This window comes from Epinephelus moara, chromosome 8 (assembly GCF_006386435.1).
Source record: "Epinephelus moara isolate mb chromosome 8, YSFRI_EMoa_1.0, whole genome shotgun sequence".
Classification (NCBI taxonomy): Eukaryota; Metazoa; Chordata; class Actinopteri; order Perciformes; family Serranidae; genus Epinephelus; species Epinephelus moara.
The window spans coordinates 45,526,078-45,543,075 of NC_065513.1; the positions used below are offsets into that span (position 1 = coordinate 45,526,078).

Sequence of the window (16,998 nt, forward strand, 5' to 3'; positions counted from 1 at the left end):
TGTGTGTGAATTGGGAATCCTTGGCCAACCAGTGTTTATATACGGTATTGTCAAGCCATCCATCCAAAAACTTGCATCTACCCATTGTGAACCACGTGAAACTCGTCTTCTTGTCGAAGGTGCAGTGTTGGAGTGAAACCTGATACCTGGGGGGCTGGAGGAGGGTCATGGAGCAGCGGACTGGACATACCACTTGTGAATCAGGTAAAAGGGGCGGTATGTTTTCTGAGACGTTTGCTCTCACACAAACTGTGCCTGGCCCGGCATAAAACACGATCCAGACTGATTAAATTTTTTGGGGAAATACCTAATTTTCTGTTTTAGAAAACAGTATTTTAGAACAGAGGTAATAGTCTGGAAACATAAATATTTTTCCATACTTTTTAATACCTGGAAATTGATCAAATTTATTTCCATACTTTCCATACTTGCGCAGGAACCCTGGTAAATGATTTTTGGATGAATGTGATTCACAGAATCAAACAGTCTAGTTGTCCAGCTGCTCTGAGTCTGTGTGATTTCAGTGTTTGGCCCTCGGTGTTCTCTCTGTGAACGTCCTCTGGTTATTCTTCCAGAACATTAACTATAAGCAGGAACTTGTAACATCAGCAAAATAATACTGTAATATTTTAAGATAAATTACGTTTATGATCAATTACCTCGTCAGCAGCCTCCAGTTTGGAGTCAAACTGACAGAAGATCTGTTCCAGTTCTTTACGGATCACGTTGGCCAAAACATTCAGACGACCTCTGAAAGGAGAAGGTGGTGAGTGTTCACACAGGGACGGACGCACACTGTGTGTGTGTGTGTGTGTGTGTATATATACACAGTATGTTTACAGGTGTAAGAGTGTGTGTTACCTGTGGGGCATGCCCATGATGACGTTCTCCACCCCGTTCTCTGAGGATTTATCGATGATGGTCTTCAGAGCCGGGATCAGAGACTCACAGCCCTCCAGACCAAAACGCTTCTCTGCAGACCACTTCTTCTGCAGGAACTCCTCGAACCTGTGCACGCACGCGTGCGCACACACACACACACACACACACACACACACACACACACACACACACACACACACACACACAGATTAATAACATAACCACTAACGCTCGTGTTCATTCTCAGGTTCATGGAGATGGATGTAGGCAGGTGGAGGCAGACAGGTGTTGTGTGTGGTGGTGTTTACCTGGTGGAGCGGACCATGCGGGCGAGCAGCGTCCTCTTCTCCTCCAGAGTGAACTGCATCACTCCTGGAGTCTCAAACTTCTGTCTGATCCACTGACACTGCTCCAGGTCATTGATGAACATGAACTCCACCCCGATGTGCTGACAGTACGCCATCTGACCAAGCAGGGGACAGGAAGGGATGGGAAGGGACGGGAAGGGACGGGAAGGGACAGGAAGGGACAGGAAGGGACGGGAAGGGACGGGAAGGGACGGGAAGGGATGGGAAGGGAAGGGAGGGGACAGGAAGGGACGGGAAGGGACGGGAGCACCATGTCAAATGTTTCTATTGTGAACCATCACTTTCAAAGAGAACGGAACAGGGGACTGCTACGCCTCTTTTCAATAACAAGATGACGTCACAGAGGGAGAGAGGACAGCACTTAAAAAATAAATTAATTAATTACAATATAGCTGCAAGTGGCGATTCTGGGGTTCAAGCCAACACAGACCAGAAGAAGTTTATAGCAGTTAACGATGGCTACATTAAAGATAAACAACAGGTTTTATAACGTTCACACAGATGCTCATTCATTTCCATCTAAATCTCTACCAGGCTCTTCTTTGGACACACGGTCACTTCCTGTTGATCAACTGCAGAAACATTTTGGGGACATGCTTCAATAAAAATATCCTATGTGTTTGGTGATGTTTGGTCAAATTCTGCACAGGCTCGTGCACTTGTTTGAACTGGTGGCGCCCCCTATTGAGCAATTTTAAAAAATAATTTTATACATGGTTCAAATTTCACATATCCTAAAAGTTTTGTGATGAATGGACGAAAAATTTCTGATTTGTGGTCCAATTTGTGTTACGCCACGCCCATTTGGTTTTTTTTTACAGTGGCAGCGCCACCTAGTGGTTGATTTGAATGGAACTTTCAGGATATGTTTCAGGTATTCATGTGGACATTTCCTGCAAGTTTTGTGATGATTGGTTCAACGGTTATGGAGTTAGGTGTATTTATGTGCTGAGCCACGCCCCCTCAGAAGTTCATTCGTTAATATCTTTAAAACACATGAGATCTCAACGAGCTTCTGACAACCTTTATCTGGTGATGATCCACAGAAAATTTGGTACGAATCACACCTGCAGTTCAGGAGGAGATGCTCAAAATAAAAAGTCAAAATGGCGGAAAATGTAGTTAATTGGACCTTTCTGGTTTGTGAGGCTGTTTTTCTACTGAGCTGCACTTGTGTGTGTTGAACTTCAAGTCAATCAGATTTACAGTGTGAGGGGCGTGGCCTTTCTAACATTACATTTTTGGGCCCTAATTACAGCGCCCCCATCTGGCTGATTGGGTTCATATTTGTTGGGCAGCATCTGCTCACATCTGTCAAACATTGGTGAAAATTTCATGATTCTTTGATGTAACATCTCACGGGAATTAAGGAAAACATTACTTAGGTAAAAACAAATAAATTCACACGGAAACAAAACCAGTATCTGCCCTTTGGGAGTGAAACTCTATAAATAAATTAATTAAACATAACTAATTAATTAATTAGTTAATAAACGTTAAGATGTGACAGAAACATGCAGTGATGTTCACCGTGCGTGTGTGTGTGTGTGTGTGTGTGTGTGTGTGTGTGTGTGTTTACCTCCAGGCGGCGGATGATCTCCTTTAGCGGTAGGGCACCATCTGAACCTCCGATGAAGGTGGTGGTGGGCAGCCGGAACACCTTGTCCAGGTCGGACTCATCCAGACCGTAGAAGCCTACATGTCCCATAATGCACCAGCACAGCACAGGAGGGGAGGGAGAGCGGAGAAAAAGAAGGACAGAGGTGAGAAAAGGTGTCAGGACGGAGGGAGGGGGACACCAAGGACATGGACAGACACACAAACAGGCCGTGGACACATGAAGACATGCACAGATGATGAATGAATGAATGAACATGTATAAAACACGTGCAGCAGCAGCAGGCGGACATTTTGTCACAGCACAGTTAACATGCAGAGAGCAGCAGCAGGAGAGAAGAAGAGGACAGAGACAGACGTGTTAGTGGTTTAACAACGAGCAGGACAAGTGAAGGTCAAAACAGAAACAAAGACAGACGTCGTTAGGTTTGTTAATTTGAGCCAATCAGCAGCTTCAGAGCAGACGTGACAGTGCTCCGTCAGTCTGATGATGTCATACATTATCATCAATGTTCAGACTCAAACCAACAGTGTGTATATCTACAGTCAGACACACTCACTACAGCACCTAATGTGGATTCATCCGCAACACACTCCCTCCTGTCAGATAACAGATGACGTCAGTGAGCAGATGACCACGTTGTTGGTTTGAGTCTGAACATGAGATCTGTTAACACAAATAAAAACAGCAGACTGGTCCTTTAAGAGGTGACACACAGGTCAGGGTTTCCTCCTGTGTTTAAATGAAGCGTTCACTTCCTGTGTGACTGAACTGTGAGCTGAAGGTCAGCGGCCATCACACCTGTACAGCACCATGCAGTCACAGGTAGAGACAGGAAGTGGGATCCCTCCTCAGACCCATTTCCTGAGGGAGGTTTTTGGGGAGTTTTCCATTTCCTGATTCAAACTGTGATTTGTGATTTTGGGCTTTATAAATAAAACTGAAATAAAATTGAATTCCCACCAAAATAGTTTCACTGTTTCCAGAATAAAAGCAAGAAAACAGATGAAAAAGCTGTCGACACACTTTTAAATAGTTATATTTAAAACTTGTCCACAACATGTTCATCACATGTTAGCTGAGGTTGTTTTAACCTTAAACATGTTGCATTTGGAGCGACAACAGCGACACAGAGTTTTGGCGTCAAACATAAAATTTGGCGTTACAAAAAAAAAAAAAAAGCACTGAAAAATAAAACAGGCATTAAAAATTATTTTTATTTTATTTTAATATTTTTTGCAATCTGATGTATTTTTCAATTATATATATATTTTTTCTCAACAAAAGTCTTTTTTCAGTGTCAGATTTTCCCCCGGTCAAAACAGTGACAGGAAGTTCAAACTGAGAAAGAAGCAGAATAAAAAAATGAAGTCAAATAAAATAAACAAGAAACAAACAGAAAACAAACAAACAAAAAACCTGATATAAAAAAAGACAAAATATTAAAATAAAATAATTTTAATACCAATGTTTTATTTTTCAGCAGATTTTTTGTTTTAAATTCAGTACCAATTAGTGTTGCACGGTATACCGGTACTAAAATAGTACCGCGGTACTAGAGTATTCCAAACGGTACTATACTGCATTTGGAAAATACCGGTACTTTGAAATTGATTCAATTCATTAATTTAGTTAATTTATTTTACTCATTTATGCACACAAACGCCTTTCTTGTTCCTATTGGAGCACAGATTGCACAAGTGGTGTGTATGACAACACCTGTATCAACATTCGCAGCTGGCGCACGTGAAAAAAGACAAGAGAAAGTCTGCCTCGCAAAGGGAGACAACACGAGACAACACAAACTTGGTGGAACATTTGAGTTACCAAACCGTGACGTCCGTACCGAGGTACTTACCGAACCATGATTTTTTTGGTACCGTTACACCCCTACTATTTATTGTTCTAAAGGTTTGTATCCAAAAGGACTTTTCCTTAGGAAAAGTACCGAAGAGTATCGAAAAGTATCGAAATTCATATTGGTATTGGTACCGAAACAAAGATTTTGGTATCGTGACAACACTAGTACCAATGTTTCTTTTTTTATGCCAAAAATTTGGGCACTGTTGTAGCTCTGTAGTTTCACACTGAAGCACAAGAATGAACAGTTTGTGTGACGATGATAATAATAATAATAATAATAATAATAATAATAATAATAACAACAACACAATGTACACTGGAGAATACTAGCTTCTATTTTTATCCTATATTGTTATTAATTTCATATAATATATATGATAATATAATTTCATTATTTTTTATTTAATATCTAATGTGTTCTTATTTTATTTTTTGTCTCGTGTCTGTTAAATAAAGTAACGAGTAATGAGCTGTGACATCAGATGTCTGCTGGCGTTCAGGGTGACACAGAAGCTGCACGTCTACTTTAAAGCTCCAGTGTGTCGGATTCAGAAGGTCATTCTGTCAGTGATGGAACATAATATAATCAGAGACCACCATGTTGCACCGCCATGTTTCTACAGTAGCCCAGAACGGACAAACCAAACACTGACTCTAGATAGAGACATTCATGTGTTCACGTTGGACACTGTAGTGAGAAACCAGTTTAAATCAGCTGGTGTGTGTGTTTCTGAGAGGAAGAGACCTCTGAGGGTAATTCAGCTCCTCAGCAATCAACACTGAAGGAATTCTAACCAGGAGCAGTTTCAGATGGTTGTAATCTGTAATCTGTAATCTGTAATCCTCACTGATAGATGTCACTAAATCCTCCTGAATCTGACACACTGGACCTTTAACTCTTCATTGTTCAGCTGCAGATCTTTGATCAGCATGTTAGAAATGAGGTGATGAAGTTTTTAGGTTTTAAACAAAAAACATTTCAACTGAGATCAAAATAAAAACATGAAGCAGCTCGTCAGACTGAACTGAAGAGTTTCATCTACGAGCTGCTGGTCGTTCAGTAAAATCAAAACTCCACAGAAAAAGATTTTTGCAGTATCAGCAGGGAAAGTGAAGATTCAGGAGACAGAGACGTCTCTGTATCAAAGGCTCTGTGGTCCAGATGTGTTTCAGACTGTTGGGACCAGATCCTGGATCAGGTGGATTTTTTGGGTCTGAATGATCAAAGTGAGCTTCACTTTATTAACTGTATGAATTTAACTCTGAGTGACTGGACGTGTGGACGGACGGCAGCAGTGCAGAGACACAAACAAACAAGCTGTTACTGTGGACATAAACTGTTAATATATTTATGATTTTATTGTATTTCAAAAATAATGTTGCTGCCTTTTATTTGTTTAAATGTGTTTTAACATATTTAAATGTGAAACACAGATTCAGCTCCTGCAGACCTTTGAAGAACTACTTTGTTGTCAGCTGTGAGGACCTGTGGGAATATTGTAAATTAAGTTGTCCACATTTTGTAAAGAAGCTGTGGAGGTGGAGTCAGGTTTAATAAACCTCTTTATTTACTGCTTTGTTTCACCTCGTCTGTTGTTCTGACCTCAGTAGTGTTCAGACTTTGTTTGGGGACCGGCGAGGGATCGACCTTTAAACTTTTAAGTTGCACTCCTTTGACTACCAAAATCTAACTAGTTAATGTTGCACCTTTTGAGTGCATTTTTGTTTTACTCTTTTATTATAAATCTGTGTCCTTTATTATATTCTATACTTTACTCTGTAAAACACTATGAATTGCCCTGCTGTATGCAATGTGCTATACAAATAAAGCTGCCTTGCAAGGTCACATTGACCTTGACCTTTGACCACCGAAATCCAATCAGTTCATCGTTGAGTCCATGTGAACCTTTGTGCCAAATTTGAAGCAATTCCCTCGAGCTGTTCTTAAAACATGTTCATTATGTGACCGCGACCTTTGAACCTAAACCACCAAAATATAATCAGTTCATCCTTTGTCATATTGGCCCAAACACATTTTTTGTGAGGTCAAAGTGAACGTGATGTTTGACCTTCGACCACCAAATTCTAATCAATTTATTTTTGAGTCCAAGTGAATGTTTGTGACAAATCTGAGTAAAGCACATTAAGGTGTTCTTGAAATATCGTGTTCATGAGAATGAGACGGACGAGGTCACAATGACCTTTGACCAAATTCTAATCAACTCATCATCAAGTCGACGTTTGTGCCAAATTTGAAAACACTCCACGGCATTCTGGGGATACCACGTTCACAAGAATGGCACAGACAAGGTCACAGTGCCCTTGACCTTTGATCTATGACCAAAATTTAATCACTTCTCCTTCGAGTCCAGGTGGACATTTGTGTAAAATTTCAAGAAATTCCTTTGAGGCGTTCTTTAGATATCGTGTTCACAAGGATGTCACGTACATACAACCCAAAAATGTAAGGCCTCCGGCCACATCTCTCACTGGCGGGCTGACATAAAACCTCCGTACGTGGTCACGTGACTTTAACGAGCTGTACGAACATGAATCAATTAAAATATAAAGAAAATGAATTCTTTGTGATGAATCTGAACTGTTGGTGTGTATTTGTGCTGTTTGTCTTTTGTGTCTCTGCACTGACATCACCCAGACCATCATCATCATCATCATCTTTCTGTATTAATGAGCCACTTCCTGTCTGGTTGACCTCTGCTGACCCCTGAGTGTCAGCACTGCTCTCCTGGAAGAGAAGACAGACGGTGAACACGTCCCAGTTTGTTTTAATATGAAGGAAACAGAAAGGAAAAGAAGCAGCCATGTGTTGGCGACATGTTGGTGACACAATGACATGTTTGTGACACGGTGACATGTTTGTGACATGGTGACATGTTGGATACATGTTAGCGACACAGTGGTGACATGTTGGTGACACTTTGGTGACATGTTTGGGGGGTTATGACTGTTTAATCAGTTATTCTGTAACTCCACCCTGGTTAATGGACGGTTAGTGGAGGAGGAGTTATGGAGGAGAGGAGGAGAGATGGACAGAGAGGAGCAGAAGGAGGTGTTTGTGTTTGGGGAGAAAAAAACTGTCCTTAACTTCAAATCTGTTTGAAATTCCTCCTTAAATCCACAGAAGTGACCACCTTAAATGTTTCCTCACACAACCGGCCAATCAGAGGGCTGAGCTGAGCACACTCACAGCTCATTCGGCCAATCAGAGAGCTGACAAAGCACAGCAGTCCCAAACCAATCACGCAACGGACAGCCATGATGGCCAATCAGGAAGCAGAGTGTCTAAAGACAGCAGGCGTACGCTCGGCCCCTCGTTCACTTTCCTCACTTCCTTCCCTCACCTGCTCTTAGGAGAGGGGGACAGGAAGTGAGGAAACAAAACAGGACGACACTCTTTTTCTTCTTCTTCTCTGTTAAAACACGCAGCAGCAGGCGAGGCGTTTGTTTCACAAACAGCTCCACAGACACAAACTGACAGGTTTGTGATGTTTACCGCCTCGTCTGCAGCAGAAATGTGACAGGAAGTCTGACTCTGAAACACAACAGCACTCATCAGGACACGTTCACAGCTGCGCCGCTCGCTGACCACACACTCCCACTGACTGCATGCCGGGAAACTCTAACTAATGTCATATCAAATATAAAGACTAAAGCAGTCCTGAGCTGCTCTCTGCAGCCGCCGACCACGGCGTCCAAAGACGACAACGCCACCGTCTGCAGGGGTGAAGTGTGACTGATTCACTGTCAGTCGTCTGGAGTTCACCACAGTTAGAAAACGAGCAGGTGATTCAGAAAAGCAGCAGAGCGTCTCACACGTTACGTTAGAACCTCAGTGATGTTAGTAACTGATGATTTCTTCTTCTCTTAAAAACACGCTCTGGTTAAAACTGTAATAACACACAGGAGCAAAGCAGGAAACAGAAGAAGAAGAAGAAGAGCTGAAAGAGATTCAGATAACGACACTAAGAGCTGCTCTGCACCAGCACAAACACCAGACAAGCTAACAGCGCTAACTAACAGGATCAACAGTTTCTACAAGTGATGCACTTTTGAAATTTATTTCATCTGGAATTTTACTTAGAAAAAATAATCTGAAATTAGAAATGTCTTAATTGGTTGAAAAAAAAAATATAATTATTCAATTATTGATAATTATTAAATAAATAAAATATTAAATAAATACTTAATATTAAATCATTTAATTATTAATTAAAAATAATTTTGTAAAAAAAAAAAAACTAATTAAAAAATAAAAATTCATTTCACCACATGTTCAGAATAAAAACAGTTTCAGGATAAATGTGGGAAGTTCATCACTGTGACACAGAAACATTCAGACTTACAGCGTGATGTGACAGGAAATTATTTTCAAACGCTCGGCCACAAACTGACTAACGTGTTTAAAAGTTACTGAAACTGTCACAGTTACACAGCTCATTCATTCATTCATTCATTCATTCAGTTATTCCCCTGATGTCGAGGACAGGATGTATCAGGTCAGTCAAACATCTTCACAAGTTATTAATGTGTGTGTGTGTTTTTTCTCCTTGTTTAACATACAAAATATTTTCTTCGTCTTTACTTCATTTATTTGAAATCTATTTTTCTTTGTAAAGAAAATCATCACATGAATAAAATTGTTTTAGTCAAAGGAGAAACGTGAAAATATTGTTGGTGTCATTTTAAACAATGTAAAAGAAAAAAGTGAATAGGAAAAGTTAGATGTTTAAAAATAATTTTATATTCATACCTTTCACTTTGTTTACCATTAATTTTTTCTAAAACATGAAAAATTTTTAGGGTCAAATGTTTCTTTTATTTAAATTTGTGTTTTTTTTGTCACGAATCTCTAACTTTGTTTTTTTTTTAAAGTGTTTTATAAATTACGTTCATCTGCTTCAGTCAGAGGAGAAAAATAAATCACAATCTGGTTTAATGGTATTAAAATATTTGTTGATTCCACAGGTACTGTTGTTATTTTTGGTTCATAAACATTATGATCAAAAAACTGAGTGGATGTGATGATGTGAAAGCTTCGCTCTTAGCGACAGTAACATTAGAAAACTAATGTGGGTAAATTTAAAACTCCTTCAGAGTTATTCAAAGAAAATGATGAAGACAGAATTATGATCATCTGTCTTTTTGTTGTCAAGTCCAGAAAATATTAATAAATAATATATTAAAATATGAAATAAGAAAAAAAATTGTTCAATGATTAAAAATAATAAAATAAGTTAAATTTAAAAAAAATAAAATGAAACTAGAGAGATATTAATATTTACTTAATGAATAATAAAATGTGGTAAATAAATAAAAAATATTTAAATTATAAAATCCAACTAAACTTTAATAATATTAATATTTACTTCAGAAATAAATTAAAATAAAATTAACAAAATCCAATTAAACTAGAATATTAATATTATAACTAAATTTGTCAAACTAATTTAATTAAGTTAAGTTTGAAAAATAATTACAATTTACTTAATAAATAATAACATTTGTCAAAATTAATAAAAAAATAATGAAAGTAGTTCAAATTAACTTAAGAGAATTAAAATAATATTAAGTGCAAGATGTTTAACGAGAACCTGTCGACACTTTAATCACGTTGTGGCCACATTAATAATAATTTCCTGAGGTCACCTTGTAGGATTCAAGTGAAGTAGTTATTCAGAGACGTCTACAGTCTGCTCGACTGTTACTGACAGAGCAGGCAGCTAGAAGCAGCTACAAGCTAACAGAGCTAACAAAGCTAAGAAAGCTAACTACAGCCACCAGAACACACAGGACACACTCATAAGAGGTCAAAGGTCAGAGGCAGCACAGATATTTCAGTCAGTACATTCAGCTGTAGAGCTTTCTGTCTCTCTGAGTGTTTCCTGTGTGATCAGGCATTAAAGGGACATTTCACCATGTTCACTGTCTGATGTCATCAAATAAACATGACTCTTCTACAGGATTATAAAACTGTGAGCCTGCAGACATCAGCCGTCACCACCGCACAGAAACACACCGCCATCTTTCAATTTATAAAATCAAGTTAAACTAGAACAATATTAATATTTACTTGAGAAAATTAAAAATACTTTTAAATTAATTAAAAAAGAAAAGAAAAGAAAACTCAAATAATATTGTTTGCTAAATAAATAAAATAATACAATTAATACAATTGAGTTAAATTTATGTGTGAATCTCTCGGTGCAGGTCATTTCCTTCTTGTGATGCATTCTGAGCGGCACTTCTTGTGTGAAAGGCGCTTTACAAATAAAGTTTATTATTATGATGTCAGTTTTTAATAAAACCTAGTGAAGCAGTGGCGACTGTGGCTCCACAGAGTTGCTGATATTAGTGACCAAACATTCATGAACTCCTGTTTAATAAAATCAAAGACAGTGAACCAAATGAAACGTCTCTTTTCTTTTTATCCCGCTCTTCAGTGCAGCGACCTCAACAGGAGCTCAGGGCGTCAGGAACAGAACCACGACAAAGACTGACCACCATCAGTCGTCAGTCCAGCAGACGGCAGGGCCTGCTCCTGACATCCTGGACTTCCTGTGGACGTGACGTGCACACTACTGCACTAAGGATGAACTCCTGGCTTCACAGCACTGCGCAGTGACACACCAGCATCGTCGTGTCTCGTACCTCCTACCGTTAGGACTCTCAGCCTCTCCTTGAACACAGCCAGGTCTGGGGGGGGGGGGGGGTCGCCAGCAGGGGGCAGCAGAGGGAGAAACACCCGGACACGGTTAGTGACCTACGACCCGCTCATAAACCCGACACACAAGGCCATTTAACACCACCGCCACAACCGTCTACAGCTACGACAGAGCACAACACCGGCCCAGGCATCGCAGCGTCTCCACCACCTTTAATCAGTTTGGAAAAGTTTGGTCATTTCAGAGTGAAGCGATGGAGGACGAAGGATGCAGTCAACACCATGCTGAGAACACAGAGGCCACACCGCAACCAAGCCCCTCCCACACTGAGGGGGCCCCAAACAGGAAGCCATTCTGCACAGGTCACCTTCACCGCAGCAGCGACGCCACTCGGCCCTGAACACTGATGTCCTCTGATTTCACCACAAACTTTATTCACATAAACCAGCGTCTGATCACAAAACTGTGTCTCACATTATGTCACCGTGTTGGTGCCATTAAATCAGTGACTGAACAGCGCTGATGTCAGATGGTGTTTCAGGATGTTTACCGCAGTAAAGCAGACAGAGTTCAGTTAGGCAGAGCTAAAGCTTATTAGCAGTTAGTTAGCTGAAGGAAGAGACAGCAGAGACAGATCAGCTCCTCATTTACATTAATACGATTCTCATGAAATGATTTGAGACAGTTTAACAGCTGATTGAGTGCTACAGATGATCCAGTCTGAGGAGACAAAAAACCAACAAAGAAAAAAGATCAAGAGTTTCCTTCTGTCGTGAAATTGTCCACAAAATCTGTAAACTTTACTCGTTAACCGTTCCTTTAGTTGGTCTAAATCAGTGTACACATCTATGATTTGTTCAGAGGTTAAAATAAACTCCTGTTTCCCTGGTTGGCTAATAACTAAATAAATAAATAAATAAACATAATCAGATGTTTGTGGCTGAGATTAGGGACGTCATCTTCAAATGGCCACAAAAATGTGTTCAAATCTTTCTGAGATGTTTGAAGCTTCACTTTCACAGTAATAACTCTTAAATCAACATTTTGCTTTATAAATATGTCAAATATTAAATCAGCTCCTGACACTCGACCACAGCTTCGACTGAAACCTCCAGGTTACCAGTTAACTGACAGGTGGAACTAAAGTGACGACAAACAGACTACGCTGCAGTTTCTACGAGGGATAAATGAAGTGGAGGCGAGCTGAGCCTTCACAGGAGCAGACGAGACTGTGTAACACATCCAATATTAAGATTCCCACTTAGAGACAGTGGTGACAAAAAGCCAAGCTGGTTAAAAACCTCAGTGAGTCTGCAGCCGTCAGCCGACACAAGCAGGCCGCAGGTTACTGACACAACAAGCTAACGAAGCATCAGCTGGGCGCTAACACGTCAAGCAGAAACCAAACAACAAAAAACAGAAGCTAACACACGCCTCTGGTTTCTGCCGTCAGATCGAAGGTCATCTCAAGGAGCTGTCCTGGAGCTATGATCATATCACGTAAGGTCACGAGGTCATTTTGTTGAGAATTCATTTCAGTAACATCTCATTTTAGGGTACTATCTTTACTCTGGCCCACTTCTAGTTGTTCCTTCACTACCAGGCGTGAAAGGGTTAAGTCGCAACACCTGAGGGCCAAATCTATTTCTGAAAGTGAATCCAATTAAGATCTTTCTCCAAAAACCCACGAAACAACGTGAGCCAGGACCTAAGGGCGTTTTGGGGAAAGCTAAAGTCCTGTCAGGGGAACATTTCACCTCGTCAGTGAAGAGGAAGGTTCCAGTTTCAAAAGTTTCAGAAACATTCAATATATACAAGTTAAAGAAATGAGAAGATCTCAGAAAGATTATTTCTAGCTGATGAGAAGTTTCTCAAACATTCACTGTACTCGAGAACGTCTCAGAAGATTCCAGCTCAGGACAAAGTGTCAGAAACATTAATTGTACACGAGGAGGTCTGAAGAAATCCTCCTGATGTACAACAAGGTCCCAGTTAGTCTACAGAGACATGCCCCGGAGCAACCTGCCCTCCACTACAGCGACATTCAGAGAGAGCTGGGCTGCGAGGCCCAACAGGACAGGACAGGGAGATAAAAAGAGGCGGTGGATGTTCTCTAAGCGTTCAGCTCCTCACCCAGCTTGTCGGAGGAGGTGATAATGTCAGTGGGGACACACGAGTCCAGATCGGCGTCCATGATGCCGAGGGGGTCCAACTGGGCCACATGGTGCCCTCGGATCTACAGGGAGTGACAACAGCACAGAGCCCACCCAGGACAGAAGAGGAGGAGGACGGGGGGGGAGGAGGATGAAGGTGGAGGAGTGAGGAGGAACAGGAGGAACGAAGTGAAGGAGACGAAGGAGAAGGGGAGGAAACAAGATGCAACGAAATAACCAGAGAAGAGGCGGGAGGATGTGAAGCAGGATGTGAAGATTTGGAAAGCAAAAAATATAGAAAAGGAGGAACGGCAAAAACAGAAAAAGATCAACATCGAAACAGGATTAGAGACAAAACAAGGAGAGAAGGAGAGGACAGCAGGGTGAGAGTAGGAAAGAAGGAGAGGAGGAAGAAGAGAGGAGAGGAGAGAAGAGAGGGAGGGTGGGAGGGAAGAGCAACATTAACACCACAGGCAGGAAACAGTTTGTTTGTCTGTTCAGTTCTGGCGTTCTCACCGACGTCCTGGAAGCCGGTATTCACCGGAGCATCATCAAAATTCACACAGCTGATTCCCAGAGGATCCAACTGGGCATTGTGATGCCCCATCACCTGCACACACACCCAGCGCACACACACACAAACAAACACACACATCGGGTTATCACAACACAGACACTGCTGACAGGCTGGTTACTGGAGGTCTTCACAGGTTCACACAGCTGAGAACTGACCCAGGATCAGAGTCTGGACGGGTCCGGATTACATCTGAATCCGGTCTGATCGACAGTTTGGTTCTGGTTTTGGCGCTCGGTCTGGTTTACGAACTTTAACCAGTCTGATTTGATGAAAACCAGCTGAATCGACACGTTCTGGCACATAGCCAACATGAAGGACGTCACGAGAACCGATCTTTTCCTACCACGCTGACGCCAAAGTTCTGAAAACATGATAGTGATAGTTTTTCCTCCAGTCCGGTAGGTACCAGTGTTCCGGTCTGTCGTTTCATACTAAAGGAAGAAGAAGAGCGTCTACAAACTCCAGCAGGGTGACGAGCTGCTGAGGGTCTAATGTCACATAGCCAGAGCTGGTTTGTGTTTCTTTAAACCAATCACAGTCGACTTGGCTGGAGTGAGCCCAGGATGCAACGACGGAGCTCGATGGGACTTGTTTTGGTGGAACATCTGTACATGAGGAGGTGAGCTCCGTCATTAAAATGGCTCCGCAAAAGAAAACACCACAGAACACTATAAACAGTGGTCTGATTCAACTTTTACTGATAAGAACACAAACATCATTTGATAATCGGAGCTCTGGAGGTGAAGCCTGACTTTACTTTACTCACTGGACCCATTAAAACCACAGATGATCTGCTGGCTGTGTGTGACTCTATCAGAGTATTAATACGGTGATATCACAGAGGCTGGTGTGAAGTGAATGTTTCATTAGTGAAGTCAGCGTCACTGTTTCATGCTGCTGCCAGAGTTTAAGCAGCGAATCAACTCCGACTGTCAGAAAACAGATGAGCATCAGGCCTCAGAGTCCGAGAAACAGAGCCTGGGCTTTTCTGAGCTGCGTTCACAAGTTGATTAATTCGTTTACAACGATTCACAGAAAGAACAAAGCAGACATGTCGTATTTCACGATCCAAATCTTTGTCACAATGTGCCATTTTCAGCGTGTAAAGCTGGAATACACTGAGCAACGAAAGATGACAAACGTGGCAGTATCTTTGGCTGTTTATTTATTAGGAGGTTTGTGTTTTTGGGTGACGAGACGAGACGAGACGAGACGAGACGAGACGAGACGAGACGAGACGTGGCAGAGTCAGCTTTTAGAAAACTAAAACTGCACCAGTTCCAGAATCCAGCAGCCACAGTGCCGGGTGGACATGAAAGTTCATTTCCAACCTTGACGACAACATTTTGAATTTGAGGCTGATGAAAGAGGTGAGCTGAGAAACAGACGAGGCATCGTGTCAGTCTGCTCTCACTCATGGACGCCCTCTGTTTGTTATGGTCAACCCTGAAGCAGCTGCTGAGTCGACACCTGGTGATAAATTCAGTCTTCCCGTCCCGTGTTTGGATTCATATCAAACCACTCAAAAAACTTTAACACCAGCCCGACCCTCGTAACAAACATTAAAAACAGGAGAAACTAATCAGCTCTTCTTGATTTAGTTCAGTTCATTAAGAGAGACACAGAATCTGAAAATCTGAACTTACTGTCATACAGAAGAACACGGAGCTGTTTGTTTATCTATGTTTATGCTGCTGCCAGAGGAGCCGCTCAATGAGTTCCCTCTGAGCCGACGCCACACTTTATTCCACGCTACTGAGGCTCCTCCTTTTTTTGGAACCTCCGCAGTCGGTCATCATTTCACTGTCAGACGTGCTTGTTGTTGCCGTGGGTAACAGTATGATGTCAATATGTCAACAGGTTCGTATCATATTGAAAATTATACTGTATTATCGTGGACGAGATGATATGACACACCTCGAACTTTTCCTGTGCACAGCTGTGAGCGTGTGAAGACCTCCACTGACTCCATCATTAATCAGGATTTCTTCACCGTTTCTAACCAGGCAACTGAAGACGAGACGAGCTTTCACGCTAATCTGAAGCTATTCTTTTAGCACACGTTTTTATGAACCGTTGACCAAACATGCAGCAGAAATTAATCTTAAACACTAAAAGTCTGAACAACAGTCGGACTTTACCCGTAGAGCTGAGTCATGACTAATTAAAATTAAAATAGAATAATATTCTGCATGTAAAATAATCTAATAATAATGATAATGATAATTCTATTTAAAGATCACTTAAAGATCCCATCTTAATAAATAACGGTAAAATATAATAAAAAGAACAAACAAACAATTTAATGAGAGTTTCATTAATCTGCTGACTCCGCTGAGCTCCATCAAGTTCTGTGGAAAAAAAAGACACGTTAAATATAATCACATTATACAGTCACTGATGATGCAACAGGAAGTGTTCAGGATCCAGAAATATGGAGAAGAAAATAAAATGTGTTTTTTAGTTTTTATAATCAACAGACTTGTTATTAAAAAATCTCCATAAAAAACATGTTTGAATATATTTTATTCAGTCTAAAAGGGGGCAAAGTAAAACCTCAGTGCTGGACAGAGCAGACACTATAACTCACCTGATCAAAATGATTTTTAATTAAACTTAAACCTGAAGTCTGCATCAGTTGTTCTAAACATTTTTGTCCTGTGGCCCCAAAAACATTAGCCTCTTTTACACTGCCAGATTGTCAGCGAATGTTGGGCCGTTTTGCCGGCAAGCTGCGAGCGTTTAGACACACAGAGCCGGATTGGCGAGTTGATCCGAGGTGCCCAATTTTCCGCCTTGTAGGGTAGACATATTGGTGGAACCCTTTTAGTTTAAACAGACCGAGGTGGCCTTC

The 16,998-nt window shown here is 41.1% G+C and overlaps 1 protein-coding gene across 1 annotated transcript in view; it reads right to left on the reverse strand.

Annotated features, from left to right (window-relative positions):
- ogdha (oxoglutarate dehydrogenase a) overlaps positions 1-16,998 on the reverse strand; it is a 39,546-nt gene that overhangs the window by 10,999 nt on the left and 11,549 nt on the right. The window contains exons 4-8 of the mRNA XM_050050696.1: positions 13,548-13,650; positions 2,830-2,945; positions 1,191-1,345; positions 862-1,008; positions 660-750 (exon numbers count right to left, since the gene is read on the reverse strand). Of these exons, the coding sequence (XP_049906653.1) occupies positions 660-750; positions 862-1,008; positions 1,191-1,345; positions 2,830-2,945; positions 13,548-13,650 (612 nt within the window). The remainder of the gene's footprint in view (positions 1-659; positions 751-861; positions 1,009-1,190; positions 1,346-2,829; positions 2,946-13,547; positions 13,651-16,998) is intronic.